The sequence below is a fragment of the Schistocerca cancellata genome, chromosome 4 (assembly GCF_023864275.1).
Source record: "Schistocerca cancellata isolate TAMUIC-IGC-003103 chromosome 4, iqSchCanc2.1, whole genome shotgun sequence".
Classification (NCBI taxonomy): domain Eukaryota; kingdom Metazoa; phylum Arthropoda; class Insecta; order Orthoptera; family Acrididae; genus Schistocerca; species Schistocerca cancellata.
Window position 1 is genome coordinate 867,288,768 of NC_064629.1, and position 21,088 is coordinate 867,309,855.

The following is a 21,088-nucleotide window of genomic DNA, read 5'->3' on the forward strand; positions in this document are numbered from 1 at the left end:
CACAGCGACAGCATTGAAGTGGATATCCGAGTCGACAAAGGAGAAGACCGTTAGTCTTTCTTCGATTTTTTTAGAGCCTTTGCAATTGGCAGATGAAGACTCAGATGTTTGCTGGTTTGCTGGCTGGAGGGACTTAAGAAGTCTTCGCAGTAGTGTTCCTTTTGCCCTTTCTGGCCTGCCAGTTGGGAAGCATAGGATTTTCCCCCCCGGGGGTGAAAATTTGGTGGCTTGTATGCAGCTGGAAGTGAAGGAGACAGGGATGCTATGGTGACACTGGGTGGTTTTACAACCACAGTGCTGAATTTGAGATCACAGGTCTGCATGGTCATGCCCCTTGTGGAGCGAAGTGTAGCAAGAACAGTGCTGTAAGTACCAGATGTTAAAGGACAGGGCTTTTGAGTAGCAAACAACTTGTGAGTGACAGGGTAAGGCATTTTTTTCTTCACTCAGATATCCTGGACAGCTGGCTCATCGAGAAACACTGGACATTCTCAGGATAGTTGCCATTGCAATTGATACAGCAGGGGGGGGGGGGGGGGGGAGGAGGAGGCAGACAATCGCTCTCATGAGACACTGGTAGCAGCACATCAGGTTTGGAACGAATGGTCAGGCTGTGATGACTTCATAGCCTGCTTTGATTGTTGATGGAAGCACTACTCTATTAAATGTGAGTACAAAAGTGTGCATAGAAACTGGTTGTATCAACCTTTCTCCATGACCTGATGAACTTCACTGATGCCTCCATCAGAAAGGAGGGTTGGATTTCTGTCAGACCATACAGCAGCAGAGTGTAAATAGCACTACGTGAAGAATTCAGCATTTAATGGGCCTTGACACGAACAGGATAGCCATGAAGGAGAGAAGCTGTCAGCAGTTGTTGGGCTTGAAAATCACTATTGGTTTCCAGAAGGTAAGTCCCATTATGTAGATGAGAGGAAGAGTTCACAGGGTCAGCAATTGAAGTTAACACCTTTCTGGACAATTACTGCATTAACCATAGCAGAGGACTGACATTCAGTACACGATACAAGGAACTGAGGTGCGACTGGAAGAGTCTTTGAATCTTTAGCCTCATTCCATTTATGTTAATTGGTTCTGTTTTGCTTTAGGGTGTAAAAACAAGGGTCATATGCACCCAAGTCAGAACTAGAGAACACAAAAATAAATAAATAAAGTTAAAATCGACTACACCTTAAGCCCAATAGACTAAAGCAAAAACAGCTAAAAACAGGTACTTGGAGAAATGTCCATAAAATGCACTGTAGAGAAACAGAGGTCCTGAACGAAAGACTATGTCATTCACCATATTGTTACAACAGATTAAAAGTAAAACATAGTCCACAGCGCGCATGGCATTCGCTAAAACGACCAGTAATTCAGACGATAAACATAAATTGGAACTTAGGTTGTTTAAAAACAAAAAAGGGCTTTCCGCCAGGAAATGAACTGTCAAAGGTTGAGGACAATGAGCATGAAGTGGTGGAGGAGAACCACTTAGCAAATGGCGATGGCTAAAATGACCTCTTCATGGCAAGGGGGCCGAGAGGAGCTTGTCGAAGCTGCTGAGAGAGGCTTCATAATCTGGAGCTTATTCCCATGAAGGGAGGACCAATGGCGATGCCAAAGTGACACCCCCTCCTGACAGACGGCAATGTGGAGATCATTGGAGGGAATGTAGGAACTAGTGGGCTGAGGTACGAGGACTGCAGCCTTGGCAGCAACATCAGCAGCCTCATTTCCAATGAGATCGATGTGGCCAGGAACCCACATAAGCACCACAGTGACTCCCTCAAGAGTGTGCAACTAACAGCTTTCTTGGACCCATTGCACTAAGGGATGGGCAGTGTACAGTGCACAGAGGCTTTGAAGGGCACAGATAGTCTCAGCAGATGATTAAACTGAAAAGCCTGTGTCGCCAGATATACCGTTTGACCTGATACAGGGCAAAGAGCTCTGCTGTAAATACTGAGCAGTGTTCCAGAAGCTGAAACTGATAATCGTTGGTGGCGATGATGAAGGCACACCCAACTCCACAGTCAGTGCGAGGGCCATCAGTACACATGAAGGTACTATTGCAAAGTTCAGTGTGAAGGTCATAAAACTTACAGCGATAGAGCAAGGCTGGAGTTGTGTCCTTAGGAAGCAAATGAAGGCCAAAGTGAACATGGGCTACTGCACAAAGCTACGGTGGTGAAAGGTTCACTTCGCACCCATCAGGAAAGGGCAGGTAGCATGTAGTTAAGCTGGTGAAGCAAGACCTGAATGCCAACTCCAGGAGTGAAGAGATGAGGGATGCACCCCATGCTGGCAGTCAAAGGAATCATCGAAGGAGAGACAGGATGGATGGCTAGGCACAGCACAAAGACAGCATGTGGTTCTGGTGAGACGCAGTTGTGGTGGCTCGACAGTGGTAGTTCGTCAGCTTCTGCGTACAGACTCTCAACCAGGCTAGTGTAAAAGGGGCCAGTGACCAAACAGACGCCACAATGGTTGATTGTATTGAGACGGCAAAGGTGGACAGATGTGCACATTCATAAAAGAAACACCCATAGTCTAGTTTCAAACGAACAAGGGACTGATACAAATGAAGTAGGGTTGTTCAATCCACTCCCCAGGATCTACTGCTGAGGACATGTAGGACACTGAGGGACCAAGTGCAGTGGGCAGTCAGGTAAGACATACGGGAGGACGAAGAAAGTTTCCTATCAAGCATGTGCCCCAGGAATTTTGTACTTTCAACAAATACAAGCACAACAGGCCCAAGACAAAGACAGAAGGAGAAACCAATTGCATTGTCTGAAATTTACACACACTGTTTTGTCAGTGGAAAAGCAAAAGCTACTGTTGATGCTCCATGAGTAAATACGATGGAGACATTGATGAGGATGCCGCTCAAGGGGACATGTCCGTGAAGAACCGCAATAGATGGCAAAATTGTCAACAAAGGAGCCAGATATGCCTGGCAAGAGACAGGCTATTAAAGGGTTAATGGACATGGGAAAAAGAGGATGACACTTGGGACAGAACCCTGAGGCATACAGTTTTCCAGGATAAAAATGTCTGACAAGGCAGAACCCACACCGACCTTTAAAACTGCTGAAGGAAATGGGGCATGCACCCTCAGAAGCCCCATACGTAGAGAGTAGAGAGTACAGAGGATACCTGTCCTCCACCAGGTGTCAGGCTTTCTGCAAACAGAAAAACATGGCCACAGTCTGGTGCTTCTGCAGAAAACCATTCATAACATGGGTTGACAAGGTGATGAGATTGTCAACTGCAGAATGGTACGCTCGAAATCTGCACTGTGTAGTGGTTAGTAAATTGTGAGACTCAAGCCACCATACCAGCCACGCATGAATCATATGTACCACCACCTTGCAAACGTAGCTGGTGAGAGAAATAAGGTGATAACCAGAAATAAACTGTTTGCCCTTACCGGGCTTAGGTATGGATGACAGTGGCTTCACGCCAGCATCTGAGAAACATGCCCTTTGCCCAGATGCAATTGTATGTGTGAACAATGAAGTACTTGCCCGGAAGAGGGAGGTTCTGCAGCATCTGAATGTTAACACCATCCGGCCCAGGAGCAGAGTATGGGGATGGAGTGAGAGCATGATCTAGCTCCCTGATAGTGAAGGCGGCATTGTAACACTTTATTCTGAGAAGAGAAGGGTATCGCCTGAGGCTCTTCCACTTGTTTCTGATGGAGGAAGACAGGATGACAGCGGGAGGAGCTCTAAATCTCTGCAAAATAGTGACCCAAGGCATTGGAGATAGCAATAGGATCCACAATGACATCATCTGCTACCTTCAGGTTGGAAATTGGGAAATAGACCTTGGTCCCAGAGGGCAGTCGGAGGTTGGCCCACACAACAGAGGGGGGAATGGAACTGTTGAAAGAACTTTTAAATGAAATCCAGCCAGCGCTTTTGCTATCATGGAGAATGCGACAACACTGTGCACACAACTGTTTATAATGTATGCAGTTTTCCATCATAGGATTACAGATAAAAATGTGGAGAGCATGTCTCCCCACATGAATGGCATCACCTCTGTCCACATCCCCCAAAGGAGTGGGTCGTGATGGGGGAAAGAGGAAGTGCAAGGAATGGAATGTTCTACTGTGTAAGGAAAACGTTTGCAGAATATATTACCTGGGGAAATGTTTGTCAAAGGTCGCCAGGGAGGAGTAAAGACTCCAGTCAGCCTTAGAAAGCTGCCAACTGAGCATGCATGTACATGATGCAGGAGTCATCAAACAGATAGCACACGGGAAATGGTTGCTCGAATATGTGTCAGAGAACGGACCACTTGAGATAATGGGCAAGCTGGGCAGTGCAGAACAATAGGTCCAAATGGGAATAGGAGTCTGTAAAGAATGTGGGTGATTCTGTGTTAAGGCAGAAGAGTAAGTTGACTAAGAAGGTCAGCCAAGAAGGCACCCCTCTGACAGGTTCTGCAAGAACTCCAAAGGGGATGGTGAACATTAAAGTCACTGAGCAGCAGAAATGGGTGAGGTAGCTGCCCACTAAGCTGGACAAAGTTTGCCTTGTGACATCGAATGATGTCAAGAGATAAATGGTACAAAAGGGGAAGGTCAAGTGAGGAAGGAAAAGGCAAACTGCAACAGCTTGACGACTGGTATTCAGGGAGATGGCTTGACTAAAAACGTCATCTTGGATGAGCAGCAGGACTCCCCCATGAGGTGGAATTCTGTCCTCGAGGGAGTCAAAGTGGCCCGGGAAGAATTGTGGGAGCTCAAAACAGTCTTGATGATGCAATTTTGTTTCCTGTAAGCATAGAACAAGCGGACGCTGTGATTCTAAGAGCAGCCGTAAGTCTTCTTTGTTGGATCGAATGCTGCAAATGTACCATTGGAGGAGTAATGACAATGAAAGGGAAGGATGGAATATATGAAGGGTTGTCACTTTAGTAGCTGCCAAGTGCCAACCTTCGAAGACTCACCGCTACAGGGCACAGAGGCTGGAGGATCCTGCTTCACGAGATCTATGGAGGTGTCTGCAGTCTCCTGTCAGTCTGCAGAGTCTAGAGCAGAAAAATCGTTGGTGGTGCACACCAGCAACATAGAAAACTGCAGGGTGAGGGTATCATGTGGCAACACCATGGAAGAGGATCTTTGAGTGCCTTGGTTTGACTTCTTGGAACCTTTCCAGTTGGCGGTGACTCAGGTGCTGGTTGGCTGGAAGGATGTAGGATGTCTTTTGCGGCCTGCTGGTAGTGTAGCAGGTGACTCCACTCTGCGAGATGAAACTTTGGTGGCTTGTTGCACAGCTGGAGGAGACTGGGCTGCTACCCTGACCCTTGGTGATTTTACAATTTTACTGCTGAATTTAAGGTTGCACATCTGCGAGACCATGTCTTGTGGAGCGAGAAGTAGCAAGAACGGTACTGTAAGTGCAGGGTTAGTTACTTTTTCTTTTGCAGTTGATACAGTGGGGGGGGGGGGGGGGGAGGCAGATGTTCACCCTTGTGAGCATCCCTACCATAGGTGACACATTTGGCCGGTTCTCAACAGGACACTCAAGTGTGATGGTAATGATGACACTAGCAGCAGCGCATCGGCTTCAGAACGTACAGTCTAACGTCATAACTTGTTTTGATCTTTGGTGGAAGCACCATTCTACCACAAATGGGAAAAAGAGTGCGTGTGGGCACTATAGTGTGCGTCATTTATGATGACTGCGGCCGAGTTTAGGTTCGTTCTGTGCATCTGACGTCACAAAACACAGCCAATGAACAGAGAACAATGTTGCCAGATCTCTACTGCATTGCAGAGCATGGACGAGTGTCTTCAGTTTTAGAAACGTTAAGTCATAAATAAAGTAATAGAACAAAAGCAATGTCTTGATAGACTTTTATAGAAAGTTTGGGAAAATCATTCTTTATACCAATTGCTTCATATTCTATTAATTAATTAAACCAAACAAGCAATAAGCCTCCTAATTCAGGCGATAACAAGGAAAGGTGTTTGTATCAATCTCATGAACCGCTTTTTTGCAATAAAGAACAGCAGTAATTGTTTATTTCCTATTGTACTTTGACGAAGTGCGAATAATTCATAGTCATACCAACAGTGTTTATCAGTATTTTGCATGATGTTTTAGAGTCCTCAAAGAGTTTCGCTGGCTGAAGAACTGCGTTAGCGTTATGGTCAAGGTGTTGGGCTGCTAAGTGAATGGTCCTGAGTTCAAACCTTGTGCGGTGCTTAACATTTTCTTTACTTTAAAACTATATCGAAGTGTCTTACTTCATGAGTTTTATTTGTTTGAATGTAATTTTTTGAAATTTCTAGTGTTTTGTAGCAGCGAAAGGGTTAATGAAGAGACAGTCATGCTCCCCGCATTCCGCACTGTACACAATTTTGTCATCACTGCACTGCTCACCTGTGCCGACACATCATTCGATTTCACAAAAACTATTTGGCCCAAAAATTTGATTTTTACACGTCTTCTTGACTGATACCTTCCCCCATAATTTTGTTTTGATGTTCAACGCAGTTATTGTGCAGCATTAAATGTAGTCAACCATAGCACGAAATTTTGAAGAGTTTGCAAAGGTAAAAGTCCATTGCGTATACTTTCCGTATGGTCGATTTTAGTTGCCACAATGTTAAGAATGAAATGTGGACAAGACACCTAAATTTCATATAAAATTTACTGTATAACAATATCTCATTTAATTTAAGTACCAGATAGGTGCCGGCCACGGTCTCGCGGTTCTAGGCACGCAGTCCGGAACCGCGCTACTGCTACGGTCGCAGGTTCGAATCCTGCCTCGGGCATGGATGTGTGTGATGTCCTTAGGTTAGGTAGGTTTAAGTAGTTCTAAGTTCTAGGGGACTGATGACCACAGCTGTTAAGTCCCATAGTGCTCAGAACCATTTGAACCATTTGAACCAGATAGGTGTCTTATATAATATTGAGAAATATTCCGTCTTTCGCGACTGTAATAAAAGTTTTATTTACACCGGGCGCGTTTGACTATTTTAAAGCACTTCAATCAATGAAAGGTAAGGCACATACACAATGTTACTCATGTTTTCTTTCTTTTTTTTTTGTTCCACAGTCGCAGTTTTACCAATGGTATTGAAATATATTCCTCTTCTGCAACTGTAAAAAGTTGTCTTATTTAGACCAGACGCGTTTTTCTCTTTTGAAGCATCTTCAGTGGACAGTATTTTGTCTCCTCCGTTGCCAAGTCACCTGTTTTAGTTTTGTGCTGCGGTAACACAATATTCAATGTTTGTGTTGGCTGATCAGTGTTTTAGCAAATAAATGCCATTTGTGTGTGCCACACACAAAAATTATATTTGACATAGCTCAGAGCACTTCACTGATAAACAGTATATTCAAGTCCTAATGTTTTTGTAAGTCCATAGTTTTGTTTAATGTATTTTGTCTACTTCCTTTTGATTGATTGAAGTGCTTTAAAATAAAGCCAAACGCGCCCAGAGTAAATGAAACTTTTGTTACAGCCGCAAAAGATGGAATATCTCTCAATATAACATATGACACCTATCTGGTACTTAAATTTAATGAGATATTGTTATACAGTAAATTTTATATGAAATTTAGGTATCTTGTCCACATTTCATTCTCAACATTGTGGCAACTAAAATCGACCATACGGAAAGTGTACACTACGGACTTCTACCTCTGAAAACTCTTCAAAATTTCGTGCAATGGTTTACTGCATTTAATGCTGCACAATAACTGCGTTGAACATCGAAACAAAATTAAGTCATTTATGGAGGGAAGGTATCAGTTGGGAAGATATCTAAAAATCAAATGTTTGGGCCAAATAGTTTTTTGTGAAATCGAATAATAAGTGTGCCAAAGCAGTCAGAACACCATGTGTGTACTCAGGCAAGCAGTGCAGTGATGACGAAATCTCACAGTGCTGAATGCTGGGAGCATGTGTTAATAGCAGCGAAAGGGTTAATGCGGCCGTGGTGGCTTTACTTCATGAACTGCGCGCTCCCACCTAAACGTAAGTTTGCTAACTTACCACTTATACTTACCACTTATACTTATACACTACACACTATACTATACTATACTATACTACACTACACTACACTACACTACACTACACTACACTACACACTATACTACACTACACACTATACTATACTACACACTATACTATACTACACACTATACTATACTACACACTATACTATACTACACACTATACTATACTACACACTATACTATACACTATACTATACTATACACTATACTATACTATACACTATACTATACTATACACTATACTATACTATACACTATACTATACACTATACTATACACTATACTATACACTATACTATACACTATACTATACACTATACTATACACTATACTATACACTATACTATACACTATACTATACACTATACTATACACTATACTATACACTATACTATACACTATACTATACACTATACTATACACTATACTATACACTATACTATACACTATACTATACACTATACTATACTATACTATACTACACTACACACTATACTATACACTATACTATGGCACTGCTTCTCTTGGCGCGTGCGTTGTGTGCAACTGGCAACGCAGCAATCTCCTGCGTCTGTGTAGGCACGTGCGAACTGCCAAAATAAAAGAATTTAACTGTAGGGAGGCATCTCATCACCTGATGGATTGCAATGACACCTTTATCATTGAGGTACTCTGATTTCTGCCTCAGTCAGACCATTAAGCAGCCTAGTGTAAGTGACACCACAGGCAGAATTCAGCATTTGATGGGCCTCGATACCAACAGGATAGCCGTGGAGGAGCAAAATTGCAAGCAGTTGCACTTTAGAATCGAAAGGGGCCTCCAAAAGCAAAGTGCCATTGCATAAATGAGAGCAGGATTTCACAGGGCCACCAGTAGCATCAACACCTTTCTGAATAATAAACATATATACCGTAGCAAAGGAGTGACAGTTTTCAGTATGTGAAACCACGAGGAACCATGGTGCAGCTGGGAGGGTCTTTGAATCGTTAGCCTCATTCCATTTACGTCTCTTACACATTGACTATAGAGATGATGATTGGCTCATTGCAAGGAAATACCCAAAATTGCCCGTGTCTCCAATGGCACACTCTTGCTCCTCCCAACCGGGGGCCCCTTCAGAAGGGGGTGCACCCATCTTGGATGATTGTCCTCACCTCAGGTCACACCTCCTTAACACCGGAGAGAGGTACCAATCCGCAATTTGAGAAGGTAGCAGCTCAGGCAATCACCCCTCCCTGTGCCTCGTCTGTACCACAGGTTATGTGCAAACTCTGTCAATCCGGGGCTGGGAATTACGCATTAGCCAGTCACCTGTTACACGTCAGACACATGGGCTGGCCATCAGAATTGCACCGGGAGGAAGACAAAAAAGAGGAACCTCAAATGCAGAAGTGGAAAAAAGAGGAACAAAAGGAAGTGTAGAGACTTCTCAGATATTGACTACTGAAAAATGCAGAACATTAAAAAATCCCAGACATAGTCCCCACGGACGGCAGGGGAGGAAGAACAACGCATAGACATTCAGCACAGACAGGAAAAGATTCTGCAAGGGCTGGGATCCCATGGTAACCAAGCACTAACTCTTTAGAGTCGGGAGCCCTCAAGGGGCGGGGAGGGGGGGGGGGGGGGGAGGAGACTTAATTGCGAGCGTTATTATGATGCAATTTTCGACCACAAAGTAGGAAATCATGATACGCTAACCCCATGGTAATCTAAGGGAACAGTGAGAAGAACCTTCACACATCTTTGAACTCACCAAATTTTTTTCAGCCTTTGCTCTTCAGGCAGTTTCCATTAGGATGTTTGGGTATCTATTTCGACATCATACCCACATACCCATGTTTCAGCACCTATTATAACCTTTTAAGTTTTGGATTATAGACTTCACTCAGCAGTTCCTGAGCACTGTCTACATGACTTTTTGGTCAAAATTCAACATTTAAAGAGCAAACTTTAATGTTACATGTTTCATGCCCAAAACTGTAAAAAAAAAATTGCTTGGCATATGCCAAAGGATATGCCTGCACAGCAGCAATCTGATGGCAATTAGTTGATTTTCTGGTAAAATTTTCTTTATTTCTCACTGTTGTGATTTGTGTGCTAGGGCATCCAGGGCAGTGATCTTCCCTTAATGTCTTCTCAGGCATCTTTGAAACATTTATACCACTTGTAAACTGTTGTAATCATAGCACAGGCGCCAAAAGCCTAAGTCAAGATTTTGAAAGTGGTGCTGCAGTTCATTTCATTTTTCAAGTACAATTTAACGCAAATTCTTCGATCCATCTTTGAAGGTAAAAATTTGCCTAGCACTGAAATACATATAACCTCTTTGGCTGTCAACAATAAACTAAATATTTCAGACAGCTGAAAATGCAAACATATATTGGGCACCGCGTACCTAACTTTTTTAAAAATCTGATGTACAAAGCACAAAAAATTAAAAATCCCATTACTTTTTCATCATACCCTATGTATCTGATTTATTGGTAACCAAAACATCTTTAACATCTTTACTACATACCGATTTTATATCCTCAAACTTGTGCTGTTGGCCAGACACTTCCTTCATGACTCACCATATGGTTTTGATCTTATCCTGATAACTGGCTTTCCTATCTGCATATCCCATGTTTTTCGCGTTCCTAATGAAATTTTAAAGCACCTTGTACTACTATTTGTTATGACCTATTGCAGCTCAGTTGTTACTACCCCTAAAATTTTGATATAATTCCCACTTTGTTCTAAATCATAGCCTTGTCCCCATTAGTCAGCCACCCACATAGCCTGTTAGTGCCAGTACCCTACCTTAAACATTTTAATGGATGGCAATTTTCAAAAAGCATGACAAATATATTGAGGAATGCATTATATTTCTTTTCTAAAGATATGTGCACTACGAATTTCATGTCACTCTTTTCTTTAAATAAGTTTAAGTTGTTTGTTGGCAGTAGATTAATATTTTTAAATGTTTTCATTCTATTTTTTGTTCCTACAAATGTGCACGCGCACATGCTTTCTATGAAATGAACCAAGAACTTTATAACTTGAACAGAGTTAAAGGATTTACAGGTAATTTTATCTAATGTGTAACAGTGAGAAGTTGTTGCTATCAGAGAAAAAAAAGGGTTAATATGCACCTTTTTTTAAAAGACTGATTTTTACAGAATCCAGCTGCCCCTGCACAACATTCAATAACTTCTTCAGTGCAGTGCTTTGATACATCAACAGATGTAAATGAAATGCCACTTTTCATGTGTATGGCCACTCCCTACTCTGCAAAGAACACCCTGAAAAATAGCCAGCTAACCTGTACTCAGTTATAGGAAGTATTTGAATTGTCCTACTGCATAAGTGGTGCTCTGGTATACCAACAGTGTCAAAGTCAACATCAACAAACAGTTCACTGTCTGTCTCTAATACCTCATTTTGTTTCTTTGTTAGAGACACTTCCCTCAGCAAAAATATTTATCAGCTGAATTCAGTTTAAAAAAGTGCTGCTCTAACACTGCAGGAATTTTTACACGTGAGAGTGAGCATATGTCTAAATACACATGTGCACTTTAACATAACAGTTTCATTGGAATTTGCCAACAGTAGTGAATAATGCACCTCTCAATAATATGCAGCCTCACCAGAACTGCAACAACTCCTTTCAGGTAATGGTTGATTGGATCTTCTGCAATCACGTTTCAAGCATGATCTGAATTTGAATTCTGCAATTGGAACTGTAGTTTCACACATGGTCTATTATCAAGCCAGTTATTTTAGCAATTTTGTATTTTTAAAACTTACTGTATTCTGAGCACTACATGTCCAACAAAAACTTTTCTACAGCATTTTATCTCTGTTTTATTTCTGCTTTAATGTTTATACAGAACTAAACAGGACAAACATCTGTATTATACTTTCATACTATGTGTTATACAATAGTCAAAAAGTACACAAATAAAAATGAGGTAAAGACATATAAAAAGTAATAACTTAAGTACATGGAATGCAACAGCAAGCACTGTACATTTATAATTACATAACAGAAAATATCACAAGGCCAACCACGAAAATGTTGACTGCAGATTATTCATAACCTCCGCCAAGAAGTATTTCATCTTCTGGTCGTGGCTGGCGTTTGTATTTTGACTCTGTCAAAATAAACATTACCAGGCATGCAAACACCACAACAGCAACACCAATGAAGTTTATTAATAATGTTTCAGATGTCAAGTCACTGTATTTCCTGGAATGAAAAATGAGGTAATTAGAGTACTTTTGTTATTTCAAGACTACTGAATTGAAAAAAATTCAAGCAGTAATGGTTATAATTTTATTACTTGCAGGTATGAAATACTCTGGATACTCAAGACTACATCACAATTTCATGGCACAAAACTACTAACACTTTGGAGGGAGAATATTAAGTACATGGTAATCTTACATTCAGGTATGTCAGTGTATGGAAACTGAAAAATAAACAATTCTGTCTCAAGTTAGGAGACAAAAGCAGATCAACTAAGTTCACTGGAACAAATGAGAGAGACCGTTCACCTGTATCAAACAGTTCACCTTATATAGTAAAATATGTATCATACTTACATGAAACTATACTTAGTAACTGAAGGAGAAAGTTTCATACTTTCTAAACGAGCAGGCTGGTATGCAGGACCAAGCAGTGAAGTATCAACTAGGTTGAAATTCATTCTACAGTGCAGAGTAATGTAAAGGAGTGTTGGTGCCTTTACTTTGGATGTATAAACACAACTCGGGGATCTGAATGCACTGGACACATGTTCCATATTAAGAAATACCTCTACCTTTCGAGTTAGTATTTATTCATGTGACTGGTTGTCTTGTCCTCTTATTTTTACCTCCAACAGTCGTTTTGCTCTCTTGTGGATATGCACAGAAATTTGCCTCCTTAGGATGCCATTAAAATCTCTGATAAACTTCTCTGCCTGTAGAAGCACAATTTCTGAAGTGTGTCACTGCATTTAATATAATTACACAACTATGCCATAATCCTACCTATAATTGAGTTGTGCTAATTCTTTTCACATTTGCAGACCATAATCATTCAGGGTAGGAAACTATGAACTTAGAATCACTGAAGTTATTGAAAGTGAGGTCACTGAACTGAAAAACAAATGTTCAAAACTAAAGGGAAAAAATGAAGATGATGTAAACCAGTGAAACCAGATATGTTACTATAATTAATATTACGGGACTCTGCATTTTAATTGTGGTCCAAATTCACAACATGTTCAAAGAAAACATTTTATAATAAACTGAGATAACAGAAGTTCTGTATTAAAAGTAAATAATCAACAAGACACCAATGCCTTTCATACAAAAGGATTTCAGTTAGAAGAAGTAACAAATACGCAAATGTCTAGTTAATGCATGCAATTAAGATCACCACTTATACAGCACACACAACTGTTTTTAATAACATTTCAATTTGTTGTGACAATTCTAAAGCTACTTATCAATATATATTATTTGGTATCCACAATGTGACTCAAGTATCATAAGGGAAGATTACAATGACTTACCACAAAATTTGACATTACAGTTTTTGTTTTGTTAAGCCACAATTAAGATTTAGTATCGTGCATCTGGTATATTGAACCCTATCCTCTCAAAAGGAATGTCACATCCTATGCCTACACTAAGAATGCGAATTCAAATGCAGGATTCTATTAAATTTTGAATTTCTTGAGGACATGATGCAGTTCTTGACAACTGTTTCAAAACTGTACATGACAATTTGTTCCATTTTCTAGGGGAAAGAACCTTCAAGTACTGTATTGAACAATTTGTGTTTAACAAGTCAATGCCAAAATTGCAACTTTGATAAGGGAAGTTAATTCACACACCACGTTTCAGCCTGCCTTCCCATTACTAAGCATGGATGCACAATACAGCACGAACGGCTGAAAAAAATGTTTTGCACTCTCACAATCTGCAGTTGGCTTTCTATCAGAAGCCTCACTTTCATTATTCTTTTGACTACACACAATTACTATGTATGGACACCTGAGTAGTCGAGGTAAAAGTAAACCAGTACTCACTGTAGTTTAAACATATTGGGACATTGACTGCAAACTGCTTCCTAATTCACACATTCTGCAGAAGTATGCTTTGCACTGGTCAGTTTTTTTATGAAGTTAACCTGCCTCACAAGTCAATAGGCAAATGGCAAAAATCTCTGCACTGCCTCATATGTTGCATCCTCACGACCTCCGATACTCTAACCGGCACGAGATAACGAGAAGGGTAGTGGCCAAAATTCATCTTCCGCCACACTCTGAAGATTGAAGTCTGACACTGGATCCTGTTTGGTGTAGCGATGGCGACATTTCAAGCATAGTCTAGTTAAGACTGTTTGTTGCAAGTGCTAACTGTGCATTTCATTTGCGAGTCATTCATGGTTCTTATTTTTCAAGCATAATTTCTAAAACTGCACGAGTTAGCAAGTGACAGCTTTCCTGGACCCATTGCACCAAGGGATGGGCAGTGTACAGCACACAGAAGCTTTGAAGGGTACTGAGAGAGTGAGCAGAGGACACAATTGAAAAGCCTGTGTACCGTAGTCTGATGTACTATGTGGCCTGCAGGGCAAAGATCTCAGCTGTAAATATTGAGCAGTCTGCCAGAAGCACCAAGAAACGTCAGCTTCAATGACGAAGGCACACCTGACACCAGAGTCAGTCTGAGAGCCATCAGTGTACACACAGGTACTATCCTGAAGTTCCATGTGAAGGTCATGAAACCTAAGGCGATAGATCGAGGCTAGAGTTGAGTCCTTAGGAAGTGAATGAAGGCCACAGTGAACATGGGTCACCACACAAAGCCAAGGTGGAGAAGGGTTCACACCCATCAAGCAACGTTGCCAGTGGCATGAAGTTAAGCTGCTGGAGCAAGGATTTAAAGCAAACTCCAGGAGGTAACAGACAATATGGATGCAACCAATACAGGAGATCAAAGGAGTCATCAAAGAAGGAAGAATAGGATGGGTGGCTACACACGGCAGAGACTGCACGCGAACCTCCTGCGGAGACAGTCGCTGATGTAGGAACAGTGGTAGTTTAGCAGCTTCTGCATACATATGTTCAACCGCACTAGTGTAGAAGGTGTCAGTGACCAAATGGATGCCACAATGGTGGATAGTATAGGGACAGCGTAAGAGGGACATACGTACAGATGCATAAACAAAGCACCCATAGTGTAGTTTTGAACGGACAGGGGACTGGAACCAACTGAGGAGGGTGACGCAATCTGCACCCAAGGAAGCATCATTGGTGACACACACGATGTTGAGGGAATGCGTACAGTGGGCTGCCAGGTAAGACACATGGGAGGACCAAGGAAGTTTCTTATTGAGCATGAGCCCCACGAATTTCATAGTTTCAATGAACAGAAGAACAACAGGCCCAAGATGTAAAGATGGTGGGAGAAACCACATGTGCTGCCAGAAATTCACACACAGGGTTTCTACAGCGGAAAAAAACTAAAGCCACTGTCAATGCTCCACGAGTAAAGACAATCGACACATTGCTGAAGATGCCCTCAATGAGATATCTGTGGATAACTGCAATAGATGGCAAAATTGTCAACAAAAAGGGAACCAGATATGCCTGGTGAGACACAGGTCACTAGAGTGTTAATGGTAATAGCAAAGTGGATGAGGCTCAGGCCAGAACCTGAAAGCACAGCATTTTCCTGGATAAAGGTGCCCGGCAAGGAAGAACCCACATGGGCCTTGAAAACACTTAAAAATTCCTCAAGGAAACGGGGCAGGTGGCCCCACGTGTAGACAGTATGGAGGATACCAGTCCTCCAGAAGGTGTCCTAGGCTTTCTCCAAATAAAGGAACACTGCCACAGTCTGGGATTTCCACAAAAGACCATTCACGACCTGGGTGGACAAAGGGATGAGATATTTAACAGCAGAACAGCGAGCTCTCATTCTATACTCTGCAGTGGTTAGTAAATTGCAAGACTCCGGCCACAATACCAGCCGGGCATGAATCATACGTTCTATCACCTTCCAAACAAAGCTGGCGAGGGAAATGGGGCAGTAGCTGGAAGGAAGGTTTTTGTCCTTACTGGATATGACAGTGACTTCATGCCAGAATCTCAGAAATGGGCCCTCTTCCCAGATGCGATTGTATGTATGAAGGATAAAGTGCTTGCCTGCAAGAGAAAGGTGCTTCAACATGTGAATGTTAACAGTGTCTGGCCCTGTGGTGGAGGACCAGGAGGAAGTGAGAGCATGATCTAGCTCCTCACAGTGAAGGCAACATTGTAGCACTCAATTCTGAGAAGAGAAGGGTATTGCCTGAGCTGCCTCTGCTCATTCCCAATGGCGGAAGGCAGGGTGATTTTGGGAAGAGCTCCAAATTTCCGCAAAATGACAGCCCAAGGTGTTGAGATGGCAATAGGCCCACAATGACATCATCTGCTACTGTCAGACTGGAAATTGGGGAATGCATCTTGGTCCAAGAGAGCCATTAGAGGTTAGCTCCGATGGGAGGGGGGGTTTGAACAGTTAAAAGAACCAGCGAATGAAATCCAGCCAGCTTTTTGCTATCACGAAGGATACGACCACACTGTGCACCCATCTGTTTATAATGAATGCTGTTTGCTGTCATGGGATGACTTAAAACCCCAGAGAGCATGTCTCCATGCGCAGATTGCATCATAGCAAGCTTTAGTCCACCAAGGGACCGGGCTATGGCTGGTTGAAGAGGAGGTGCGAGGAATGGAATGTTCTGCAGTGGTAAGGGTAACATTTGTAAGATATTCCATCTCTTCATCACAAGTGGGGGAAATCTTTGATTTCAAGGTCGCCAGGGAGGAGTAAACCCACCAGTTGGCCTTAGTAAGCTGTCGGTTTGGTGTGCAAGTCGGCAAACAGATAGCACACGGGAAATGGGTGCCCGAGTATGTGTCAGAGACCAAATCACTTGAGACAATGGGCAAGCTGAGCAGTGCAGAAGGTTAGGTCCAAATCGGAATGTGTGTGCAAGGAGTCTGAAAGGAATGTGGGTGCTCCAGTGTTACGGCAGAAGGTGTTAAGTTGATTAAGAAGGTCAGCCAAGAGAGCACCTCTCCGACAGGTTCTGTAAGAACTCCAAAGAGGATGGTGCACATTACAGTCACCAAGCAGTGGAAATGGATGAGGTAGCTTTTTTTTTTTTTTTTTTTTGTGGTTTTAGGGCGCAAAACTTCTATGGTCATTAGCGCCCAGCCCGTGACTTAAGACAGTAAAAAACCGAAATTGAAAACCAGCAGCAATGGGAACAAACTCATAAAATTGGAGAAACTAAAAGTAGAAAGAATGCTTAAAAATCCACTACAGACAGGGGGTGATTGTCCCCAAAAAAAAAAAACTTCAAATGACTGACGTCATTTCACTGTCACTAATAAACTGCAGAACGCGGTCGGCTGAGCGCGTGTCATCTGCTAAAATCGACGATAGATCAGGCGATAGCTGTAGACGGGAGCGTAACGGATTAAAATAGGGGCATTCAATTAAAAGGTGTCTGACCGTCCACGGCTGAGAGCAGTGGGGACAGAGTGGAGGAGGATCACCGCTTAAAAGATGTCTATGGCTAAAAAGACAGTGCCCTATCCGGAGTCGAGCTAAAATTACCTCCTCCCGACGACACGTTCGGGAGGAAGAGGTCCAAGCGCAAGGAAGGGCTTTCACTTCCCGTAATTTATTACGGGGAAGTGTTGACCAATGCGCATGCCATAAATGAGCAACTTTGCGACATAAACCGCTCCGTAGATCGGTGAAGGGAAGCGACTGAATAGCTGGCCGAGGAAGAGAGACTGCAGCCTTGGCCGCTATATCGGCCGCCTCATTCCCACAGATACCAGCATGTCCCGGGAGCCAGAGGAACGCCACCGAGACGCCCCCCAGGTGGAGCAAGCGCAGACAGTCCTGAATCCGGTGGACCAGAGGGTGCACAGGGTAAAGAGCTTGGAGACTGAGGAGAGAGCTGAGAGAATCTGAGCAGATAACGTACTGTATCCGCTGATGGCGGCGGATGTAGTGGACAGCCTGGAGAACAGCGTAAAGCTCCGCAGTATAAACCGAACACTGGTCGGGAAGTCTAAAGCGATTTGGGGTGTCGCCAACAATATAGGCACTCCCTACACCTAAGGATGTTTTCGAGCCGTCGGTGTAAATAAATGTGGCGTCCGTCATTTGTGCACATAGAGCAGCAAATGCCCGACGATAAACAAGTGAAGGGGTACCATCCTTGGGAAATTGACAAAGGTCACGGAGCAGGCAGATCCGGGGACGGAGCCAAGGCGGTGCTGTACCCCAAGTTGTCAAAAAGGTTTTCGGAAAGCGGCAGGAAAGAGAATCGAGCAATTGACGGAAGCGGACTCCCGGGGGTAGTAGGGAGGAGGAGCGGCCTGCATACCCTACATCAAAGGAGGCGTCGAAAAAAAGGTCATGGGCTGGATTAGCAGGCATGGAAGACAGATGGCTAGCATAACGACTCAGGAGGACTGCTCGCCGATTGGACAGCGGAGGTTCAGCAGTCTCAGCATAAAGGCTTTCCACAGGGCTAGTGTAAAAAGCTCCAGACGCTAACCGTAATCCACAGTGGTGGATAGAGTCGAGACGCCGAAGAATAGACGGCCGAGCAGAGGAGTAGACTATGCTTCCGTAATCCAATTTTGAGTGCACTAAGGCGCGATAGAGGCGGAGAAGGACCACTCGGTCCGCTCCCCAGGAGGTACCATTCAGGACACGGAGGGTGTTAAGCGATCGCAGACAGCGAGCCGAAAGATAGGAGACGTGGGAGGACCAGCACAGTTTTCTGTCAAACATAAGACCCAAGAATTTAGCGACGTCTGAAAACGGAAGGTTGACAGGACCTAGATGTAAGGAGGGCGGAAGAAGCTCCTTACGTCGCCAAAAATTGACACAAACGGTCTTACTGGGTGAGAAACGGAAGCCGGTTTCGATGCTCCACGAGTGGAGGCGATCGAGACATCCTTGAAGACGTCGTTCAAGAAGGCTGGTCCGTTGAGAGCTGTAGTAGATCGCAAAATCGTCCACAAAGAGGGAGCCCGAGACATCAGGAAGGAGACAATCCATAATTGGATTTATGGCGATGGCAAACAGTACAACACTCAGCACGGATCCCTGGGGTACCCCGTTTTCTTGGGAGAAAGTACGGGAGAGAGTAGTGTTCACCCGCACCCTAAAAGTGCGCTCTGCCATAAATTCGCGAAGAAAAAGGGGCAGCCGGCCTCGAAAGCCCCAAGAGAACAGTGTGCGGAGGATGCCTGTCCTCCAACAGGTATCGTATGCTCTCTCCAGATCGAAAAATATTGCTACCGTTTGGCGTTTCCGGAGAAAATGTGTTCATGATATAAGTGGAGAGAGCAACAAGATGGTGAACTGCAGAACGATGCTTCCGGAATCCACATTGGGCTGGTGTTAAAAGACTGTGGGATTCCAGCCACCAAGCTAAACGGTAATTCACCATACGCTCCAAAACCTTACAGACACTACTCGTGACCCGCCACCGTTTGGGAAAGGTACTGTCAGTCCAAATTCGATTATAAAGGCGAAGGAGGTAACGCAGACTAGGGGTTGATAAATGCAGCAACATTTGGACATGGATACCATCCGGTCCCGGGGCGGAGGAGCGAGAAGATGAGAGGGCATGTTGGAGTTCCCGCATGGAGAAAACAGTATTGTAGCTTTCGTGATTTTGAGAGGAGAAAGCAACAGGTCGCACTTCCGCTGCACGTTTCTTCGGGAGAAACGCTGGCGGGTAATTTGAAGAGCTCGAAATCTCAGCAAAGTGCTGACCCAACGAGTTAGAAATTGCGACGGGGTCCACTAAGGTATCATGCGCGACTGAGCCCAGAGACCGGGGAGAAACTAGGCGCGCCTGAGAACCGTCGAAGCCGACTCCAAACTTCCGAGGAGGGAGTGAAGGTGTTAAATGAGCTAACAAAGACTGCTCGGAGCTAGCGACTGACAGCATGGAATGGCAGTCAGCCGAAGGCAGAAGATCCTGATCCATAGGTTGGTCAGGAGCAGCTCCTGCCACCAGCGATCGGCCGGTTGACCGGCCACCAGCAGTGCGCCTCGGCGACACAGAAGACGGCCGAGGGCGATTTCCGCCAGGTGGTGCTGTAGATGGGACACGCCTTGGCGGAGAAGGAGAGGAACTGGGTTTCTTTGTAGCCTTCTTGGAAGAATGATGTTTAGATGGAGGAACCGACGGTTGGGAAGTTGCAGTACGTAAAAACTCTTCACGAGTATGCTCTTTTTTCTAAGACTTGGCGTCCGACTTTTGGGCTCGAGATTTAGCAGAACCCGACGAAGGGTGAGCCATAGAGTGGGCAGGCGAAAGTGGTGAGGTTGAACGAGCGATCTTTGCGCTGGCCGATCTGACGACCGTGGCACTAAAGGTGAGGTCGCAAGTCTGCGTGGCCGCCTCCTTTGTTGGCCGAGGAGAAGCAAGGACAGTGCTATATTTTCCTGTCTGAGGCACGGTGGGCTTGCGACTGGTGAATAATTTTCGAGCAGCAAAGGTCGACACCTTTTCCTTGACTCTTATTTCCTGGATGAGCTTTTCGTCCTTAAAAACGGGGCAATCTCGAGAGGAAGCAGCGTGGTCACCCATACAGTTGATGCAGCGAGGGGATGGAGGTGGACAAGCACCCTCATGGGCATCCTTGCCACACGTAACACATTTGGCTGGATTGGAACAGGACTGGCTGGTGTGATTGAACCGCTGACATCGATAGCAACGCGTAGGGTTTGGGACGTAAGGGCGAACGGAAATTATCTCATAGCCAGCTTTGATTTTCGATGGGAGTTGAACTGTGTCAAATGTCAAGAAGACAGTGCGGGTTGGAATGATGTTCGTGTCAACCCGTTTCATTACTCTATGAACTGCTGTTACGCCCTGGTCAGACAGATAGTGCTGAATTTCTTCGTCAGACAATCCATCGAGGGAGCGTGTATAAACGACTCCACGCGAAGAATTTAA

At 43.8% G+C, this 21,088-nt stretch overlaps 1 protein-coding gene across 1 annotated transcript in view; it reads right to left on the bottom strand.

Moving 5' to 3' along the window:
- Positions 1-11,919: 11,919 nt before the first annotated feature.
- LOC126185008 (transmembrane ascorbate-dependent reductase CYB561) overlaps positions 11,920-21,088 on the bottom strand; it is a 32,059-nt gene continuing 22,890 nt past the window's right edge. Inside the window, exon 5 of the mRNA XM_049927735.1 lies at positions 11,920-12,289. Within this exon, the coding sequence (XP_049783692.1) occupies positions 12,130-12,289 (160 nt within the window). The 3' untranslated portion in view covers positions 11,920-12,129. The remainder of the gene's footprint in view (positions 12,290-21,088) is intronic.